General features: G+C 41.4%; 1 protein-coding gene across 1 annotated transcript in view; it reads left to right on the top strand.

The window, feature by feature from the left end:
- The first annotated feature begins 1,165 nt into the window (after positions 1-1,165).
- The window catches only part of LOC115176750 (glutamate receptor ionotropic, kainate 3), a 115,277-nt gene continuing 93,737 nt past the window's right edge, over positions 1,166-22,705 (top strand). Inside the window, exon 1 of the mRNA XM_029737004.1 lies at positions 1,166-2,090. Within this exon, the coding sequence (XP_029592864.1) occupies positions 1,976-2,090 (115 nt within the window). The 5' untranslated portion in view covers positions 1,166-1,975. The remainder of the gene's footprint in view (positions 2,091-22,705) is intronic.

Raw genomic sequence — 22,705 nt, forward strand, 5'->3', positions numbered from 1 at the left:
CTCCCATCAGTGCATTCATAAGCTCATTAAGACTAGATCGCCATTTCACCATCTTCAGACTGAGTATCTTCAACAGGATCTTTTAAATCCCTTTATATTTCAATATAAAAACCAAGTGCAGGGATAGAGGTAGAGACTCAGTCTAGAGATACAAACATTTCACTCTCAGCCTTTCCTTCATTAAAATATAAATTCAATTTCTAACAAGGGACAAACTGATACATGAATGTACATTTTCACTGGAATGCTTCATGGCAGTAAGTAATACAGTACTGTGTACCACCGAGTAGATTAATACGCGTGTGATGTGACTTGATACTTCCACACAGTCACTACAGCAGAGAGGAAGTGGCGGAGAGAGGGGCTGTGCACTGCAGGCGGTGGCACACTCTCTATGCGATTGCAATCACGTTTTCACCCACCGTCTTGCGACTGACGGCTCCATATAAAGCATGACAAATTGACAGACAGAAAGGCACTAAGCAGTTATGTGAGTTTAATATACTCATTGACACAGACAGAGCTCTCCAAATAACCGTGATGAGCAGTCTGCTTTGTCAATAGCCCACGCCCCACTGCCAGACTATTATTTTCCAACATGTAAATACACATTTCGGCCCATTCAATGGTTTCCTGCTACATTTGTTCACAGGCTTTCTTTGTCTTTAAACATGTTGATTAGGCCTGAATGGAGTGAGGACATGGCTGCGCTTTTTTTAAACCTTAGAGACGACTTTACATTTTAGCAGCCTATTCTTTCCAAATGACTCAGTGGGATGGGTAGACTATACACTGTTAGATTAAAAGGGGAACCTTTTGTAGTGTGTATCATTGCAATTGTTTAGGTAGAATTGGCAGAATATGCATTTGAAGCAATGCACCATTGATTATTTTTGACAAACAAGTTATTTATGCTGAACATTTCAACAGTTTTTTAGGGAGCATTAATCTAACCAAAAAGTGCACCATCAACACATAGATGTAAAATAAGTAGAAATAAGTAATAATTGAACATTAGGTAATCTGGTGGTATAATCTCACGTGTAAAATGTTTCATGGACATATTGTGATTTATGCCTAATGATTCAAGTGCCTCTAGTGGCACTATTGAATAAGGGTGGTGGCGCTCGCTCCCACAACCCAAGTTTTGCTCAGTACCAAAAAACATCATCACCAGTGAATCTGTCCAACCACGCACAGGTTGCGAGTTGAACAAGCATTCAATTTTAAAAAAGCCATTCTGGTCGTGCACGGATTTTTTGTTATTGATTTTTCTAAAACTTGAAGCGCAAGAGGCTATTCCTTCACTGCGCTATGAGAAAAACAGAGCAACGACTACTGCATCATGAAGAAGCTTTTCTTAAACCGTTCGAATAATTTTTCTAGATGAACATTAATTACCATTTAGACAATAATCATCATGATAATAACTGCTATTTGGCTATACCTACATTTTTGACAAATTTAATATTTCAAATCAGCACTGATATTTTATATATTTGAAATATATAATGAACTTGCATGAATTCTGAAGAAACTTATTAAGAAACAGGTTTTCAAGGCTTCTTGTGGCTAACACCAGTCAGAGCATCGTTGGAGGCGACCAAAAGTACCGCAGGCGCAGTTCCCTTCCGCATTTGTACGGGAATCCACCTCGGTTGTTCTCGAGCCAGCAGACAAATAGCATCAACGGTAGGAGGGGAAGGGATACAGACTCGTGCAGGCTAATTGTAGCAGCCAGCATTCGCAGGTGTAACACTGATCCGCCTGTGTGTGTAACTCTGGGGTATAATCTTGACAAGCCGTTCAAAGCCTTGAGAGTGAAAAAAACTGGGAGAATGTTGCACCAAGTACAATGAGAGCGCATTTGTCGCAGACACACAAACCCACATATGACTCCGTCGAATTCAAATTTGATGAGCAACACTGAAGCGACTTTGGAATCTTAAAAAGTGGATCACACGACTTTACAATCATGCGAAACACTTGGTTGTCTGCCCGGAGTTCGATTTTGGAATACTGGACATCGGCCATTCTATGTCTCTTTTGGATTCAGTACTCTTGTGGGATGCCTCATGTCATTCGAATAGGTAAGTGTTATTAATTGTCTATTTATGTGTAATATAGACCGGCTATAGGTAAAGAATCAGTATTGTTCTTGGAGTGGAAATCCTATCTATTTAGGAAAGTGAGGGTCTCTATCTGTGCTTGTGCAGCATCTGTGGTTTTCTGAGTAACGGTCTTGCCCTTCATCTATAAAATATATATATGTTACGCTATTTTCAAAGGTATGCTTATCAGATGATTGTGTGCATCTAAAACAATTTTACAGATACTGTAGCCCACAGTAGTTTATATGACAGTGATACATTGGATTAAATGCTGTGTAACTATTGTGACTTCATGTCAGGAGGCTTCGATTCAACCACATTGTAGCCGATATGTGTAAAAATGACCACTACCCATGCGTGTTTGTTTTTCAACGCCATTATTTTCTGATAGTCTATTATATGTTCCCTATGTGGTTATCATGTGGCAATCGATATGGTCGATGCGTTATAAATACATCCTACATCAATACACATGATTCGTCTTCATCTCACTTCAGTTATTCATTTTGGAGAAGGTTGACATGCTTAAAAATGTTTGAAAAAGTAGAGAAAGTTTGCATAGCAATACAATATACGTATGCACAACCCAAACATCTTATTGTACTAAAGAGGGCAAATAAGGAACAACAACACATTAAGGGGCCCCGTGTGTTGAGATGGCACAGGTGTCGCGGACAGCCGCATGAAGCGTAGGCCTATGGAGTGAAGGAAGTTTGTAAGCAACTCCTGCGTTGATCTCTAGTGCCTTTTTCTCTCTCACAATCTTTCCCCCTTTCTTTACGGTTAATGTGATGACACAAGTGAGCACGTGATGCTGCCGCTGTCTTTTGGAATCACTCCAAGTAAAACAATGTGAGAATTCTCATTCTGAGCGCGGCGATACGATGAAACGTTTGTGCCGCGAGGAGAGAGGGACAGAATGAAGATCGATACGTTTTTGTCCCAAGGCAAATCGCTTTTGACAAGTGGCTCGGTGCCATGCAGGACAATTACTCAAAATGGCATTAGCGTAGCATTAACGTAGCTTTAGAAGGCTCGATTTAAACGACGGAGAGAGATATGATAGGGCCCTGGACAAATGTGAATATTTTGTCTTAACAGATACCCTAACCAGTCATTATGTAAGATAGTGAAAAACATGGGGTATAATCTATTTTTTCCCAAATCCAGTCCATTTGTTTTTAAAGAAGAGGCAGCCCTATGTTTTACAGTAAAATACATGTTATTACATAGTTATTAGGCTACACCATAGTCTAGTTTTTAACCTGTCAACAAAGAACCACTAAGACAGTCATATAGGCCATACAGTACACATTTGGATAAGTAAATGTTGCTTTCTGGTAGTTGAAATGAGTAGCCTATATATGTATATTTTCCTATACAAATTATTAGAAAAATATTGAGAGCAAGCCAAACCATGATGCCTCACTAGAAAACTATGCATGGTATTGAGTATTACAGATGTGGTTTGTCATCGTTTATTCTGGCTGGTCATGTCTTGATGATTGACTGCAGCATTGTGAACAGCATGACATTGTTGTGGAGAGTTGGGATTTCTTAGATGCTGCGTAGAGTCTGCTTTGTTTTAGTGATGCACATTTTTGAATTTTGCCAAAATAACCATTTTTTTTCTATTACCGCAGCACATTCAATGGAGTCTGAAAATAGCCTGTGACAGGTCTTGTTGTTGAAATGCCACAGAGCTGAGACAAATGTACCTTGACAAGTGCTACAGCTGCATTAGTGCAATTTTTTGTGTGAATATAATTTGTATTTTTCTTCTAGTGCAGGTGCAGTTCTTTCTGTATCCGTGAGTTAGGCTTTTGACAAAAGGCAGATGAGAAGGATGTGTGCCAAGCAAATGTGCTGAATTTGAGTTGATGTCCACATGAACAAAAACATACAAATGCTTTAGAACAGAAAAATGAAAAGCGTGAACATGTGTCTACGTGTACAGTCTGAATGTGTGTGAGAGTGTGTGTGTGAGCGAGTTGTGTCTACTGTACTTCTTAGGCATATTTTATACAGTAATAATATAGTGACATCTATGTCAATAACACTGTCTCTGTGTAAGCCTTCATTTTTATGTTAATTTCTGAGTGCCTTTTAATGGGTTTGTATGTCTGTCTGCACGTAATCTACTGTATGTTTGTCTATGGGCATCATCGCATGCTCCTGTATGGTACATGTTATACTAGGCCTAGACTATATGTGCGTAAGGGGTGTCAATTGGCAGTCTCCATAACCTAGCTCAACATCAACAATTACAAATAGGCTACTAAAATCATTCCAACCCTGAAATCATTCCAATCATTCCAACTCTTAAAATCCAAATGCAGTTTAGTGATATTAGGGGGTTGACTTTAGGACCATGTAGTAGCCTGGCTGGCTGGAGTTATGGAGAGCGCATCAATGCAGCTGCAGGGAACAGCGCGTAAAGATGGCTGTAGTAGATGGCTTTGGCTAGGTAACTGCTGTTTGACTTGACATGAAACTAAACTAGCGTTTTAATCCTTGTGCGTAGCAGTGAATTCTTGTATAACTTGTTTGTAGAGTGTTAAGTCCCCGATTGGCTGAGGTGAGTGAAACTACAACAACACGGTGATAATGGCTGGAGTCAATTCATTTAGCTTGCCATACCCTAGGTTTAGTTGAAACGACTCCGCTGTGTATCCGTGAGTATGTGTGTGAGTGTGTGTGTGAATGTGTGTTGTGCTTGTGTCCGAGTATACTATTCACACACTCAAACTCCGGGTCAAAGCCATTTATCAACAGACCACCAGAGGGCCCTGTTGTAGTTCATGGTCGCCGGCCAGCATTGAACAATACGTTGCAATACCGAACAAGCAAGCAACATTCACTGGAAGTGGGTCGGGGTGGCGGGCCAGTGGCGTGGGGTGTTCTGTCTGTGCAGTGTCTGCTCTTCGTTAGGAAGCCTAAGCAGTTCTCTCCAAGTACACCATCTGTGTAATGGTGGGCATCCAAGGTGGAGTTGTTTCCATTGATTTGAGTGTTTTTACAGTGCATAGCTCCATACTGAGGGCCAGATGGTCAATCGCACTCCTTCTGCAGGCCTGTAAACGTCTGAGGGAAGAAAAGAGAAAAGACTCTTTCTACTATATCCAGGCCTATTTTATTCCTCCTAACCTTCAGCGTCCTCCCTCTTCTCTTCTTTTCAGTCACCGATTGATTGTTTCTACCGGTGGTCATGATTAAATTGATTCTCTCAGTCATATGTGGAAACAAGGATCTTGTTAAACGGTGCAATACTGTACAATAGCCATGAATTCAGGCATTTGCTTGTGCTTTGTCAGAGACTTGACCAACAGCCTAGTGTCTGTTTCTCTATAGCATGCCATTGAGAAAATTCAAAACAAATCGAGACATGATCTCTTTCAAGGACAGTCTCGCAAAAAGAAGCGTTCTTGCGTTCTAACTACCCGCTATTCAAAGTGCTCGGAACAAATTAAGGGATTTGTTCACAAACAATGGCACATTCTAAGATCCGATGACAGTATCGGCAATGTGTTTTCGGACCCTCCCTTGGTCGTATTCTCGCGAGAGATTCTCAGAGATCAATTGGTAAACTCTGATTTACCACCCCAAAATATCCCCACACAACTTCTGTTTGCGCCTACTACAAATGTAGATCCCAATCAAAGGTGTTATCACGTGCTCCACTAAGGCATGTACTGTATTTATCTTATAACTTGTCCTTGTGGTAAAAATGATGTGGGTAAAACAAAGCGCAAATTAAAAGTACGAATCTCGGATCATCGTAACACCATTAGGTGCAACAACTCGACTTACCCAGTTGCGGCCCACTTTTTGGAAGCGAACCACTCAGTTTTGTCCCTACGTTATATCGGTATCGAACCTCAATCATTTATTGTTAACACGAGAAATAAAATTGTATAACAATTGTATAATGTCAACCAGTAGCTTTGAAAGTGGTGCTCATGAGCCAGAATGGGTCCTCGTTTCTTGCGTACTACGTCATCCAATTGTGTACTACGTCATCCATTTTGTTTGATGTTACGTCCTGAATTTTTTAAATAATAATATACATACACACACACATATATATATATATATATATATATATATATATATATATATATATATATATATATATATTAGCAATTTGTATGATATGTGATGAATCCAATTCGTACAATATGTTGTTGTGCTTAAGATCCCGGACTTCGTCTTTAAGTTATGCCAACTTCAATGGATGCCAATGGTTATGTAACAAATTCAGCCAACCACTGAGCTTTGAGCATACTTAATTTGACATGAGGTTGGCTATAGCACCCATTTTAGAATGTAAAATGACATGTTTAGAGGGAAGTTACTGAAAGCTAAGTGATGCAATGCAACTATATAAATACCTGAACAGTAGGTAAAGGAACATATGAATTTTTCAACAGCTTAGAACAATGGCAATGATTATATATATAATGGATGGCTCACTCTCATGCCTCACTGTCATAGAGCAGCCAATGCTTATGCTGAGAACCAATGAAATTACAAACCAGCCCACAAACCATTTAATAGATACTTATAGTTATGCTTATTTCATTTTAGTTGTAGGCAGAAGATTGATTAAACTAATTTATAGTCTCTTGTCTCTTTTATTTCTTAATGCTGCTTTTAAGTGTCAGACATGGATGTATTGAATATTCAATTACTTTATCTACTGTACCTAATACTTCATCATGGCCAGTCAATCAATCTTCCTCATGATATGACATCACTTTAATTTCTTTTGCTCCCCTTTTGCCCCTCCTCCTCAAACAGCCGGTGTCTGCGTTTTCATTTTGTCTCCCCAAATGTAATTTATGCTTTGGGGAAAACACTACCTAAATACATTTTGTGTGTGAAATAACAGCCGAGAAGTCTCAAGATGTATTTGCTGCTGTATGCATTGTGACTGTTCCAAAGCCACACTTCTGTGAGGAGAATTAGAGCTGCGTTCGCTAGCTGCTGATCGGTTGAAATTCTCCAAACACGACGAGTCACTTCAGAGGCTGGTCTTTATCCCTCCCAACCAGAAAATGTTCTTCACGTGATTAGCTGAATGCAGGCAAGAAGGAGAGTACTCTCCGTTCTCTCTCTCTCTCTCACACTCACTCACTCACTCACTCACTCACTCACTCACTCACTCACTCACTCACTCACTCACTCACTCACTCACTCACTCACTCACTTACTTACTCACTCACACAAACATACACACACTTGCCTAGATCCTCCTCACTGGGGTTCATGCAAACTTCTCATTTTAAATGACTCGCAAATATTTCAAGAGGTTGTGAAAAAGGCCGTTGTATAGTACTTCGCTTCTATTTATACAAAAGTTGAACTCAAGGCCACATGCAAAAGAATCCCGACAACAGAAAGAAGAGAGAAAGAGAGAGAAATAGTGGTGTTAGATAAAGAAAGGCAACAACAAGAGGTGAACACATCAACAGTTGTGCGAAATTAAGATGGCCATCAATTGCCAGAGTGGAAAACAAATATTTAATTTATGTGAATTTAATCTGTCCTTAGACAGAAGAGGAGGCGGCAAGCAGGGAGAATCCTCTTGGAAGAGCGCTAGGTTAGCAGCCTGGGAGTTGTTGCGGTACATACGAACAAAGACTGGGAGAGGTCACGGTACAATTGTTACCAGCGAGAGTGGGCTCCTTTGATGTGTGTGATGCAGTGGTCTCTGTTAGCGACGCAGCGACAGAGAAGGAGATTGAAAGGGAAGGACACAACAGTTATTCTACCTGTCAAAAACACACTTTACTCGCTCACACAGGCACAATATACACAACGTCTTCACTTAATAACTCATGCCAGCGGGCTTCTCTCTCCCTCTCCCTCTCTACTACTACTACTACTACTACACCCATAGTGACACTTCAACTAATACACATAAACGCACACTCACAAAAACTCCATCCACAAACACACTCCAGAACATATGTCTGGTCTCACAGGGGCTCTTGTACACAATCCAATTCCATTCACTGTCAGCACACTTGCGGCCCGTCATTAGCTTCAATATAGCTGATGAGAAACGGCAGATGTTCATTTTGTTCAGGAGAGGGCCCTGTCTCAGAATGTGTTGTTTCCAATCCTCCGCTGTCAGCAGGACACACTGTTTCTGCTCCGTAGGAGACAACATGTTACCCTGCAAACAAGCAAACACTCCAGGCAATATGCTGGAAAAACAAGGCTACAGTTAGGAATTGTCATATTCATGTGTTACGTGTTATGAATCCAGACATATGTCAGCCTAAGTGACATATAAGTAATATAGGTGTCACTATTTTGACATAATCTAATGAAATTCTAATGAAAGACAATAACAGGAAAGGTTTAATATAATGCCTTACGAAAACGTTGACAAGGTCAAAAAGAGGTCATACAGAGACACAACGTGAAACACCATTTTATTTTATTTTACCTGATAAAGTCAGTTAACCATCTCCCTGTCTCTCCCCAGCAGCCTCCTGGGACTAAATGTCATTATAGCAGCCGGACGTGTGCTTTCCTGGATTTGACAGCCATTTTATTTTGTGGGTCATGGAGCTCTATAGCATGGTTAATTGGAACCGATCTTGTTGGTGGAAAATTTGTCAGGTATTTGTTACATTTCGGCGCGGGGAGCAATTTCTCTTTGGATTTGTAAAGGTGCACCCATGTATGCGCCCAAGCACGACATGCACACACCAAGATGTGTTCACAGAGGGGTGGCAGGTAGAGTGTTGGGCCAGTAACTGAAAAGTCGCTGATCTGAATCCCCAAGCCGGCAAGGTGGAAAGATCTGCCGTTCTGCCCTTGAGCAAGACCGTTAACCCACAACAACAACTGCTCCCTGGGCTCTGATGACATGGACGTCGATTAAGGCAGCCCCCCGCACCTCTCTGAGGGGTTGAGTTAAATGCGAAAGTCACATTTCAGTTGAATGCATTCAGTTGTGCAACTGACTAGGTATCCTCGTTCCATTCCCATCCCACACCTGCATACACACACAAACACACACAAAACGCACACACCGTTATGGTCTCCCATCCATTATTTTTCCCTCCACGCTGGAGGGAGAGGGAGGGGGAGAGAGGGGGAGAGCAGACGCAGCTTGAGAGACTCTTATTTAGTTTGTTAATTAGCTTGAACCTTTTGATCCCAATTTTAAAACCTGCCACGTTGCTATGCTAGCTTCTTTTGTGCATTGCCCCAAGCAAGATAAAAACAGAGCCTTTATTGCATCGCCTTTCAAATAGCATGGCATTCAACGGAGCAGTTTCCTCCTCCGCCTTCTCTATAAAAATACAGCCTTATCTGTCCACGGACTGTGTATACTATTGTAACTACTCAGCTCTAAGACACCCCTTGTTACACAGGCATTACAATAGCGAGACCTTTTCTCCTCCTCTTTATAGTAATCAGGATTTGACACCGAAGGTATCAGTGGGCTGCACGGGTTTAAATCCTATTTAGCTGGGACTTAGTACAATGTACAGGGCGTGGAATGCTTTCATTCTGCCCTTTTTATCAGGCACCTTATTGTTATGGGTGCGCTGCAAATGTCAGGTCTGGTTGTGTGATTCCTTCCCTGCATTGTGTGTGAGGTTTCATAGCTGGTGGTTTGGGGGTTTGGGGGGGGGGGGGGGGGGGGGTGCTAAGACAAACCTCTCTGGGCCAAACCATTGCAAATGAATGGATATCACTCTGGGGAAACAGAGATCTCTTCAAGACAATTCCGCCTCACACCTTTTTGCCCGGCGGCGACAGTCGGCAACTATATCAGGAGAGATACCTCTCGAGCTTCCGCATTTACTGCACTGTCAATTTAGTTAACACAGTGAAAGCACCTGGAGATCCCTCTCTGGTCTCTCTGTGTGCTATATAAGACAACCTGGGTATCCTCCTCCGTCTAAAGGAATGTTTAACCGTCTACTGTCCGACTGTCCCCGGGGTGCACTATGGTTAACCACAGAGTATATGCTGTGAATCACTTAAGGGCTGCCCTTCTGCATGTACCCAGACAAAGATAGATGGGACTTGAGATGGAGATTATCATTGATGGGGAGGCACGGGAGAGGAATTGAAATGGGGGAGTGGAGGTTAGTGGGCGACTTGGGATTGTCAGTGCAGATCAGCTAAGCTATTAGCGATGCTTGCAGGAATCATAGCATTAGCAGAAGGGCATTCCATCCAAGGTTCAGAACAGTACCCTTCCCTCAGGTCACCACTACAGAAGTGAGCGAGAATCTTAGAAGGCCTGGGATGGCTGTCATAGTAATAGCAGCTTATGTTGTCAGCAAGGGGCCTGCCAATCTGCGACGTGATTGGATGACGCCGGCCCTTTTTTATCAAGAATGAAGTGTTTGATTGGTCCTCCGTCTAATCAGCACGCTTATTCTCCAAAATCAATTCTCTATCAAAGAGAGTTAATGAGCAGTTTCGCTGCTGTGCTTTTCTCAAATATATATTTTTTCACTCTCAACTTTCTCCTCAGTATTTTTATATGACTGATTTGTTCATGGCAGGTAGCATAGTGGTTAGAGTATTGGGCCAGTAACTAAGACATTGCTGGATCAAATCCCAGAGCTGACAAGGTAAAAAATCTGTTGTTCTGCCCCTGAACAAGGCATTTCACTCACTGTTCCCCAGTAGGCTGTCATTGTAAACAAGAATTTGTTCTTAACTGACTTGCCTAGTTAAATAAAGGTCAAATAAAAACTGAAACAGTTTCCAGTTACTCATAGTAGTGTTTGGTTCCACAGTGTTATAGTTCTGTTCTATCTTGCCAGTCTTTTTTGGTGAACCACTTTGTCATGACATGGGTTTTGACTCCACAATTGGGTCTTTGATTCGTAGTTACATTAACCTTGTTGTGCAGTAACACTGTCTATGAACCATCTGTGTATAATGCATTTTAGTGTACATATCATGGCTCAGTCTATATACAGTACAAAGGTTATACATGCATTCATAATGCATCGCTTACTGGAGGCGTATAGACATTGGTACTAAAATCTGTCACTGTTCATTTGATCAGTAGTAGTGTGGTTTGCATATTGCTCGAAGATGTGATGAAAATGAGTACTGAATCGCTGGCTACAAGTCCAGCAGAGCAGGAGTTAGTCAGGCGTCGAAAATTCAATCTCACGAACAACAGCCCTTAACCTTTAAACTTCAACCTGATATTACAGTACACACAATATACAGAGAGTGAGAAATCTGATCTATATTCTGCATTTAAAAAAAGAGCAATTTCGAAAACTGGTTAATTTGGTGAACTCAGTGCACGACATCAAGGGTAAACTTGAGATGATACAATTTGCATGAGGGACAATAGTCTTTAATCAGCGACTGTTATTTGCTTAGATGGAAAGAGTCAGCGGAAGGATGTCACAACAATCACATGTAAATGTAACGCGACATCTGCAACGTATTAATTACTCTGACGGCGGAAGTAAACAATGCTTGTCATATTTGTCCATGGTTTGTTTATGCTAATCATTTCAGAGCTAAGGAATTATTGTTCTGTGTATTTTCTTATACAGTATGTATATGATTCGGGCCTAGCAGAATATTCTGTAACAGGACAGAGATGTTGTCATGTTGGCATGGCAATGTTCTCATTGTTTGTATTTCCTCTGTGTGCTTTGTGATATATATATATATATATATATATATTCCCTTAAGTTAAACATGTATTGTAAATGTTTATCAGCACAGCATTATGACAGCATTTTCTAAACTGCAGAGCGGGGATCTTGCTCCTATTTTGTAGGTTTCCTATACCATTACCTTTTCATATTATCTTTAAGATTATAGTCTTCATATGCGTATGGAATCCTTTCATACAATCGTCCCTTCTGCCATCCTGATACCATCTGAAACATGACGTCAGCCAGGGATAGCAAATGTGCAACTCTGTCTACAAGTGAGCTCATTACACTGGAAATAGGGGAAATATGGGGAGATGTCAAAGGCACTGCTGAGTCATTCTGCTAAGGCCCAAGAACATTGAGGTGAGAGGTGCATCAGTGACCTCTAGGATTGGAAATAAACACAGGAAATAGCAGCTTAACAGCCGCCCTCTATGACAATGCGATGTCTAGACGGTAAAATATATTACGGAAATGTACAGGAGCATTGCAGCTTAATAACAGCAATACCCTGAATGTCTAAAGTGATCTATTCTAAATGTCAGACATTAGGGTTGAGGAGAGGGTAAGGCTGCCTTTGGTGGTAATACAGAAAACCCTCTGCTTTTTCATGGGATTGGTATTGTACTTCACCCTTACATCCTGGATACATGAAAACATTTACATATAATCCCAACACGGTGTCATTATATATGTCAAAATAGTGAAATGTAATATTAGTTATGTCACTTCCGTTCACATATTGCTTATCTCACAAATTATTTTGATTTCATTCAACCAAATTATACGTGTACCTACTATAGATTGTATGGCATTTTGCAAAGTACAGTATTTCCTATGAGAACAAGAGACCCTCAACATTACCAGTCTGATTGTTGTACAGTGATATATGACCAACAGAGAAAGGCCACACTTAAAATGATTGGCATGCAGGTGGCGTCCCAGAATGAATGCTTGTTTAATGCCCTGCACTTGCTCTCTCTGCACTGTCCACGTATGGATCTTCTGTCTGTCTCAAGGAGTAATTACTTTAAATGTGCACAGGCCCATTCCTGAAGGAGACATAGGCATTCTGTGGAGAGCAACCTGCAATGTAAGTCATGTTTGAATACTTTTCAAATGAATCCTTCCTTCTTCCCTTCATTGGGTTTGTTTACATGAACACAATAATACGATTATTGTGAATACTTAGATTAATACAATAGTTCTATTAAAATATTTACATGCTTTGCAAGATGAGCAATTTCCTTAATAATCCTTTTTACATGGACCCATCTGAAATCAAGATACCCAACGGGACTTTGATAAATTCAGAAAATCGGCAGTCAAAATAAACGTTCTACCATACCGACCATCTTATTTTTTGGGAAGCCTATTTGATTCTGTGTTCGGACATATAATGTTTGTATGTGAAAACTATAGGTAACTGACAAAATAAAGGAAACACCAACATAAAGCGTCTTAATAGAGCGTTGGGCCATCACGAGCCAGAACAGCTTCAATGCGCCTTGGCATAGATTCTACAGGTGTCTGGAACTCTATTGGAGGGATACGAAACCATTCTTCTAAGAGAAATTCCATAATTTGCTGTTTTGTTGACGGTGGTGGAAAACGCTGTCTCAGACGCCACTCCAGAGTCTCCCATAAGTGTTCAATTGGGTTAAGATCTGGTGACTGAGACGGCCATGGCATATGATTTACATCATTTTCATGCTCATCAAACCATTCAGTGACCACCCGTGCCCTGTGGATAGGGGCATTGTCATCCTATAGGGGCATAGCCATGGTAGCCTAAATAATGGCCTACCCAGCAATGTTATACATGACCCTAAGCATGATGGGATGTTAATTGCTTAACTACCTCAGGAACCACACCTGTGTGGAAGCACCTGCTTTCCATACACTGTATCCCTCATTTACTCAAGTGTTTCCATTATTTTGGCCATTACCTGGATTTCTATGATGCATACTTTGAGTTTTTCCGAACTCTCTTCACTCACGCATAAGAGGGAGGCTTGCACTACTGGTGTAGGACATGCACAGATCCAATACACCGCTGGAACTCCAATTAAGGTGTTTACATGTCCTAATCATTTGAAAGATTGCTCAGATATCCGGTTGTTTTAATCAGCGGTATGCTTACTTCGATTATGACCTTTACGCCAATTAAGATAAGCAGAGTATTGTGTTTAGATTACTAATGCCGTACTTGGCCTACAGCCGTCAAATTATTAGTGTGCATGTAAACGTACTCGTAATCACTGATCTGACAAGGTTTGATATGTAAAAGTACGGGTTAGACAACACAGCTTTCACCAATCCACATTATGTCAAATTTGTTATTACTTCAAGGAAAGTAGGAAGGAAGAATGCATTTTTTAGGTAATTGAACAGGGCAGTAATGATAAAGTAACTGGAAATATACATATTAGGCCTGTACATTACACGCTATGTATAGAATTCATTGATTGATCCAAAGTTTGAATCATGTAAGCATGTAAACATGATTCAAAAGACTATTCACAATTGCCCATTGTTAGACTTGAATACTTGGTTTTGCTCACACCAAAATCACTGATTGAACCACATGAGATCGTAAGGGTGATTGAAAAAGCTTTATTCCTATTCGGGGCACTCTTGGAGGCAAGGGTACAATCAGTGGGGCTTTGTGAGCCTCTGTCTGCAGCCGTTAATGACGGCTGGCACGAGCTGAGCAGAGAGATCAGAGCGTGCATGTTCTCAATAGACAGAGCAAGCGCTCCGGAGATAACAGAGCCAGCACAGTGTATGTGTGGCTGTGAGTGACTGTGTGTATTTGAGAATGTGTGTGTGTGTGTGTATTTGTGAGTGTGTGTGTGTATTTGTGAATGTGTGTGTGTATTTGTGAATGTGTGTATTTGTGAATGTGTGTGTGTGTGTGTGTGTGTGTGTGTGTGTGTGTGTGTGTGTGTGTGTGTGTGTGTGTGTGTGTGTGTGTGTGTGTGTGTGAGAGAGAGAGACTGTGTGTTCCGAGTGGAGCCTATTAGAGCGGGGAGCTGCTCCAGCCACTGTCAAACTTTAGAAGAGAGGACCAGAGAAGATATTACCTGCAATGATGGGCTTTTGCCGACTAACGCTACAGTGTTCAACTGTAAAGACTGGGCTTTATCAAGCTGTCAGGATGTTAGACTTTTGTTCATTTATTAATGAATTTTTCCTTTGTTTCATATTTGACATGAAGATGATAGGAAAGGGCTCCTTTTCCGCTCTTAACAACCTCCCTCCTCCTCTTCCTCCTCCCTCATTTTATTCTTTGAGTGGTGAAACAACCGCTCATTTAAACTCTTGTTCCTTTAGGAGGAAAAGATAAGCTTTTGTTTGGGGATTCATTCAAGTAAAGGTATAATAATAAATTCACTCTTTATTCCAATTCCAGTCAAATTGGAGAGGCAGTCCTGTTCAGCATGTGCTCATTGTTGTAATCCCGGCATGGGGACAATGGCCTTTCCCTTACCCTCTCCTGCCCTTTTACGAATACCCGAATATCTTCCTCCTCTCACTGGATTATCGTCCATACATTTACATTTTTCAAACCAATTACAGGGTCTTACACGCTGACGGTTGTGAGGGAATTAATGACCGTTCAATCATTTCCCATGTTTCCAATCGTCTTATGCGCATTTGAGGGTTGAAATAACTTAAGCACTCAGTCAATACTATGTCCAGTGCATGGGCCTGAATGTGATCTGACAGCATTATGTTTTGCAAATCATAGGGACAATTCCAGACAACTTTGACACCAACAGCGGCACACACTTCTTTGTCAAATAATCTCTACCTTTCCGTCATATTCAACCCCATGAACGGTTATTTACTTGCCATTTTCAGATTTTCCCATCCCTTGAATTCCCCCCTCCCTTCCTTCCCATGGCTTGCCAGTCTTCTGTACACGTTGATTTGTATGAGTTGATGGAGGTAAGAAAAAACTGCACATGGAAATGGGCTGGTGATTGCCTCCCTGGGTGGTGATGGATGGTTTGAGAGGAGGGTTTGAGAAATCTCCCCACAAACGTAGCCCCTCCATGGGAGTTGATGAGCTATAGAGCAGGGTGCCACGCTGGCTGAACGGCCCCGCTCAGCCTCACTCAGCCCTGTCAGGGACCCATTGATTGCAGGGTGCTTCAGAAATCAGCCCGCCACTCTGCCTCATCATCCAGGGCTAACATGCTATCAGGTGGGAGAATGCACAGTGCATGACTTTTCCATTTACCAGTGAATATGCACATTTGAAAATGTTTCACGTACTTCAACTTGGGATGGTGGTGGAGGGACGGCCAGTCAGCCTGTCTGGAGGATCTAACCATTGTATGGTTGGGTCCAAACTGCATGGGAGGATACTGTAACGGTGTTATACAGTGGGGACAACAAGTATTTGATTCACTGCCGATTTTGCAGGTTTTCCTACTTACAAAGCATGTAGAGGTCTGTAATTCTTATCATAGGTACACTTCAATTGTGAGAGACGATTTTATTGCAATACTTATGTCATGCAATAAAATGCTAATTAATTACTTAAAAATCATACAATGTGATTTTCTGGATTTTTGTTTTAGATTCCGTCTCTCACAGTTGAAGTGTACCTATGATAAAAATTACAGACCTCTACATGCTTTTTAAGTAGGAGAACCTGCAAAATCGGCAGTGTATCAAATACTTGTTCTCCCCACTGTATATTGTCCCTATAAATGTCCAAATATATCCCTCCTCTGTGGTTAGTAGTCCTCCTTCTGAAGCTTGAAAGACACATTACAGAGACACGTTAAAGGCTGAGAGTTTTGGTGTCTGTGGATGAAATCTCTCAGAGAGAGAGATGCTGTTATGTAACACAGTGTATTATTGTGCGAACAGAGAGCAGGGATGAATTAGTTGTTCTCCGTTGGGTGTCTGAGCTTGAGCAATGGATGTTAAAGAGGGTGGCTTCTCTCACTGTCACCAGTGCCGCCAGCTGAAAATGGGACTCATGTAATGACTTGAGTAGAGGTCGACCGATTAATCGGAATGGCCAATTAATTAGGGCCGATTTCAAGTTTTCATAACAATCGGACATCGGTATTTTGGGACACCGATTTGGCCGATTATTGATTATTATTATTATATATTTTTTTTACACCTTTATTTAACTAGTCAAGTCAATTAAGAACACATTATTATTTTCAATGACGGCCTAGGAGCGGTCGGTTAACTGCCTTGTTCAGGGGCAGAACGACAGATTTTTACGTTGTAAGCTTAGGGATTCAATCTTGCAACCTTACGGTTAACTAGTCCAACGCTCTAACCACCTGCCTTACATTGCACTCCACGAGGAGCCTGCCTGTTACGCAAATGCAGTAAGAAGCCACGGTAAGTTGCTAGCTAGCATTAAACTTATCTTATAAAAAACAACCAATCAATCAATCATAATCACTAGTTAACTACACATGGTTGATGATATTACTAGTTTATCTAGTGTGTCCTGTGTTGCATATAATCGATGTGGTGCGCATTCGCGAAAAAGGACTTTCGTTGCTCCAACGTGTACCTAAGCATAAACATCAATGCCTTTCTTAAAATCAATACACAAGTATATATTTTTAAACCTGCATATTTAGTTAATATTGCCTGCTAACATTAATTTCTTTTAACTAGGAAAATTGTGTCACTTCTCTTGCAACAGAGTCAGGGTATATGCAGCAGTTTGGGCCGCCTAGCTTGTTGCGAACTGTGTGAAGACTATTTCTTCCTAACAAAGACAGCCAACTTCGCCAAACGGGGGATGACTTAACAAAAGCGCATTTGCGAAAAAAGCACAATCGTTGCACGACTGTACCTAACCATAAACATCAATGCCTTTCTTAAAATCAATACACAGAAGTATATATTTTTAAACCTGCATATTTAGCTAAAAGAAATCCAGGTTAGCAGGCAATATTAACCAGGTGAAATTGTGTCACTTCTCTTGCGTTCATTGCACGCAGAGTCAGGGTATATGCAACAGTATGGGCCGCCTGGCTCGTTGCAAACTAATTTGCCAGAATTGTGACATAACATTGAAGGTTGTGCAATGTAACTGGAATATTTAGACTCATGGATGCTACCCGTTAGATAAAATCAGGGAAACGGGTGTCGTAATGAGTGGACCAAGGTGCAGCGGGAAAATGTATACTCATCTTCTTTAATTGTGAAAAGAAGGAAAAACAAACAAAACACGTATACAAAACACAACGAACGACACTAACAGTCCTATCAGGTGCATAGACACTAAACAAGAGACAACTACCCACAATTCCCATTACCAAAACACCCCTATACATAGGACCTTCAATCAGAGGCAACGAGGAACAGCTGCCTCCAATTGAAGGCCAAATCAATAAACTAAACACTGGATATCATAAGGTGAATGCACCAATTTGTAAGTCGCACTGGATAAGAGCGTCTGCTAAATGACGTAAATGTAAATGTAACTAGAAAGACTAGACCAGAACATAGAAATATACTAACATAGAACATAAACCAAAACCCCGGAACACTCTAATCAAACACCCCTCTACAAAACATATAGCCCAACAAACCCCGAAACACTCTAAACAAATACCCCCTGCCACATCTTGACCAAACTAATATAACAAATAACCCCTTTACTGGTCAGGACGTGACAATACGGAACGGTTCCGTATTTCACTGAAAGAATAAACGTTTTGTTTTCGAGATGATAGTTTCCGGATTTGACCATATTAATGACCTAAGGCTCGTATTTTTGTGTGTTATTACGTTATAATTAAGTCTATGATTTGATAGAGCAGTCTGACTGAGCGATGGTAGGCACCAGCAGGCTCGTAAGCATTCATTCAAACAGCACTTTCGTGCGTTTTGCCAGAAGCTCTTCGCAATGCTTCAAGCATTGTGCAGTTTATGACTTCAAGCCTATCAACTCCCGAGATTAGGCTGGTGTAACCGATGTGAAATGGCTAGCTAGTTAGCGGGGTGCGCACTAATAGCGTTTCAAACGTCACTCGCTCTGAGACTTGGAGTAGTTGTTCCCCTTGCTCTGCATGGGTAACGCTGCTTCGAGGTAGGCTGTTGTCGATGTGTTCCTGGTTCGAGCCCAGGTAGGCGCGAAGAGAGGGACGGAAGCTATACTGTTACACTGGCAATACTAAAGTGCCTATAAGAACATCCAATAGTCAAAGGTATATGAAATGCAAATCGTATAGAGAGAAATAGTCCTATAATTCCTATAGTAACTACAACCTAAAACTTCTTACCTGGGATATTGAAGACTCATGTTAAAAGGAACCACCAGCTTTCATATGTTCTCATGTTCTGAGCAAGGAACTTAAATGTTAGCTTTCTTACATGGCACATATTGCACTTTTACTTTCTTCTCCAACACTTTATTTTTGCATTATTTAAACCAAATTGAACATGTTTCATTATTTATTTGAGGCTAAATTGATTTTATTGATGTATAATATTAAGTTAAAATAAGTGTTCATTCAGTATTGTTGTAATTGTCATTATTACAAATACATGTTTTTTTTAAATTTAAATCGGCCAATTAATCGGCATCGGCTTGCTTAGTTTTTGACCCCCAATAATCGGCATTGGTATCGGCGTTGAAAAATCATAATCGGTCGACCTCTAGATTTGAGCAAGGCAGTTCTAATAGAATATCGATAATGAGACATGATTGAAATTAAAATGATTCTGAAATGACAGTTCCAGCTCAGGTTATTGGTTCTTATGTTGCTCATTTATATCAACTATTGGAGGACTGCAATTTATTTAATCGCAGACTATTAATTCAGACTTCGGATTCGTCCTCGCCGATCTTTTATGACCGTTGCAATTTGTTTCATTGGCTGTGGGTGTTAGTCACAAAACTACTGGAGATCCACCCACTTCATACCATTTCAACGGTTCAACCTAGGACAAACCCAACACATTTGAATGTGTGTATAACTGTACCGTCGAGGGTTCTAGACTAGCCCGAATCATATCTATTCCATAACACTGAGTCTAGTAACACATGTAGGCTACACACTGTACATGTACAGACTGCTGTACATGCTGTCGAACAAACAAACACCCAAGCACAGTCGCTACCTGGCAAACTGTCTCTGCCCTCCTGTTGTCCATCCTTCTGTCTCAAGTCAAGGGCCCAGCAGGCTCGCCTTGGCCACACAAGCATGTCCAGGCTTGTCCACTCACCAGGTAGCTGGGACAACCTCCAGTCACTCAATCCAGCAGCTGTTTTCACTCAACCAGGACAGGAACACACAAGATGACACCATGCTACTGTGTCTCTTATAGGGTTTTTCGTAATCCAAAACACTGTCAATAAAATACGACTTTATTGTCCATCGAAGCAGAAATTATTATTTTTAAATGTCTGTTCTGATGTTCCTCTGTCTAGATCTGTAGTGGTATTTCAACTGCGAAAAGATTACAAAATCACTGTGACCCTCTTGATGTGTGCAATTGCATTTAGCTGGCTGCCAGCTTTTATCGCGCTTTCGAAGAGAAGTGGGGGACTGTGGCCACAGGGCTCATTCATGTCCAGTCGGAAATATGTCTCTTTATTCAGACATCACACAGTCATATTTTGGATAAAATCACTCCCCCCGAACCCCATATTTGTTGCTAACCACATTCTATATTTCCTTTTGCTTCTTTCAAGGGGACATTCATGTTTTCCAAGTCATTTGGTTGGATGCCAGTCTCCCTCACCTCTCTGGCTACACCACTGTATAATATCCTATATCTAGCTATGTTGTTCCGCCGCCATTAAAATGTCAGTCAGTTTAAGCCATTCCCAACACCGAGCTCCTACTATATGTTTACCAGACATTTCGTAGTAACCCTACTCTTTTCTCAGTGCTCCTTTGACAAAGATTATAGTGTCACATCACTTGAATGGTATAGGTTTCACTGTCTCCCCTGTGCCGGTAATGGACTTGTGGTCTATTGCGGTAAAATAGTATTGGAAAATAAATCCACAATCATATTCTTCACCTCATTTGCATAAGAAGTGGAAGGCTGTCGCAGACGAGTGTCTTGTAGTAACAGTACACATTTGTTCAGCAAAGAATGTTCGTCAAAGACGGGGAAGCTTGAGAGAAAATATTGGCTTTGTCAAGGGCCCCTGAAGAGTGTTGTAATCAGAGGAAATAACATGCTAGCTAATGCTACTGCAGCATGCGGGTGTGTATGTGTGTGAGTGCCATGCTTTTTCGGAAGATAAGCTAGGGACTTTGAATACCAGTAATTCATTTGTTCCCGCATTGGGTATAGATATGGTGGAGGGGGGCGGTGATGCCCGTGGTGGCATGTCTCTCCCTCTCTTCTTCCCCCAGACACTCACATGCTCTCTCTCTCCCCCTCCCCCTCTCACTCTCCCCCCCACACACGCACATGCCCTTGTTCTCTCTCTCCCTCTTTCTCTCCCCAACACCCACATACCTGTACATGCCCTCTCTCTCTCTGTCCTTCACTCCCCGACACACGTGCATGCACTCTCTTTTCCTCACCCCACACACCCTCTCTCTACGCTGCCCCCCCTCTATCTCTCTCTCCCCTCTATCTCTCTCTCATGCCCTGATTGCCAGGATGTGTGTTTTTAACTCAAAGGTTGTGAGAGATAAGGGGACATAGCCTACCCTTGATATGGCCAGTCAGCCAAACTAAACTCAGCCTCTCAAAGTGTCACGCTCTCTGTAGTGCTGACCAGAGGCGGGGAAAAAATCTGAAAAATCTGCAGGTGCACACAGGACAATCACAAAGACAGGTGAAACAGATCAGGGTGTGACAGTATCAGCCTCTGACCTACGGAGGTAAAATAGTCTGATGAGATAGGCCTTCACAACGTTTTGCCATCTTGAGATAGCCTACATGAATAACATGCATATTATTATGAAATTACACGTGACACATTACCTTCTATGTTATACCTCTTATAAGCCTCACGCCATCTTATGTTCTGACCCTTACATTTGTCATATGAACTACAGTATGTGACAGAGGCTACAGCAAGCAGCTTTCCACTGCAATTAAAATGTTGTTGTCTACTCTTGTTCATGACATACACTTCCCTCCGCACATTCCTGATAACGCCTCGCTGCAGGACACAGTTACAGTAGAGAGAACCATTCAAGGCAAGGCATATAATTCAGTTGACAAGTAGTTCTAGCTATGTGCCTGCGACCATTCATTTTTAAGAACACTGGTTATGTCATATCCTGCATTTTTATATGAGGAACCTCCTTAGTCCCTTTTAAGCCACATGGAAGTCAGCAGAGAGGCTGTCGACCCGTGTACATCGTTTGCATCCCAAATGGCAGCCTATTCCTTATGTAGTGCACTACCTTTGACCAGGGCTCTGGTCAAATGTAGTGCACTATGCAGGTAATAGGGTGCCATTTGGGATGCAGGCATTGTGATTAATATGTCCAGAGGCTGGATGAGCTGCAGTTAACCTCCCTGGGCAAGATGGGACGCCAGTGGAATTGCGTGGCGCGAAATACAAATACCTCATAAATGCTAGAACTTCAATTTCTCAAACATATGACTATTTTACACCATTTTAAAGACAAGACTCTCGTTAATCTAACCACACTGTCCGATTTCAAAAAGGCTTTACAGCGAAAGCAAAACATTAGATTATGTCAGGAGAGTACCCTGCCAAAAATAATCACACAGCCATTTTCAAAGCAAGCATACATGTCACAAAAACCAAAACCACAGCTAAATGCAGCACTAACCTTTGATGACCTTCATCAGATGACACTCCTAGGACATTATGTTATACAATACATGCATGTTTTGTTCAATCAAGTTCATATTTATATCAAAAAACAGCTTTTTACATTGGCATGTGATGTTCAGAACTAGCATACCTACCGCAAACTT

This window comes from Salmo trutta, chromosome 3, assembly GCF_901001165.1.
Source record: "Salmo trutta chromosome 3, fSalTru1.1, whole genome shotgun sequence".
In the NCBI taxonomy this organism is placed as follows: Eukaryota; Metazoa; Chordata; class Actinopteri; order Salmoniformes; family Salmonidae; genus Salmo; species Salmo trutta.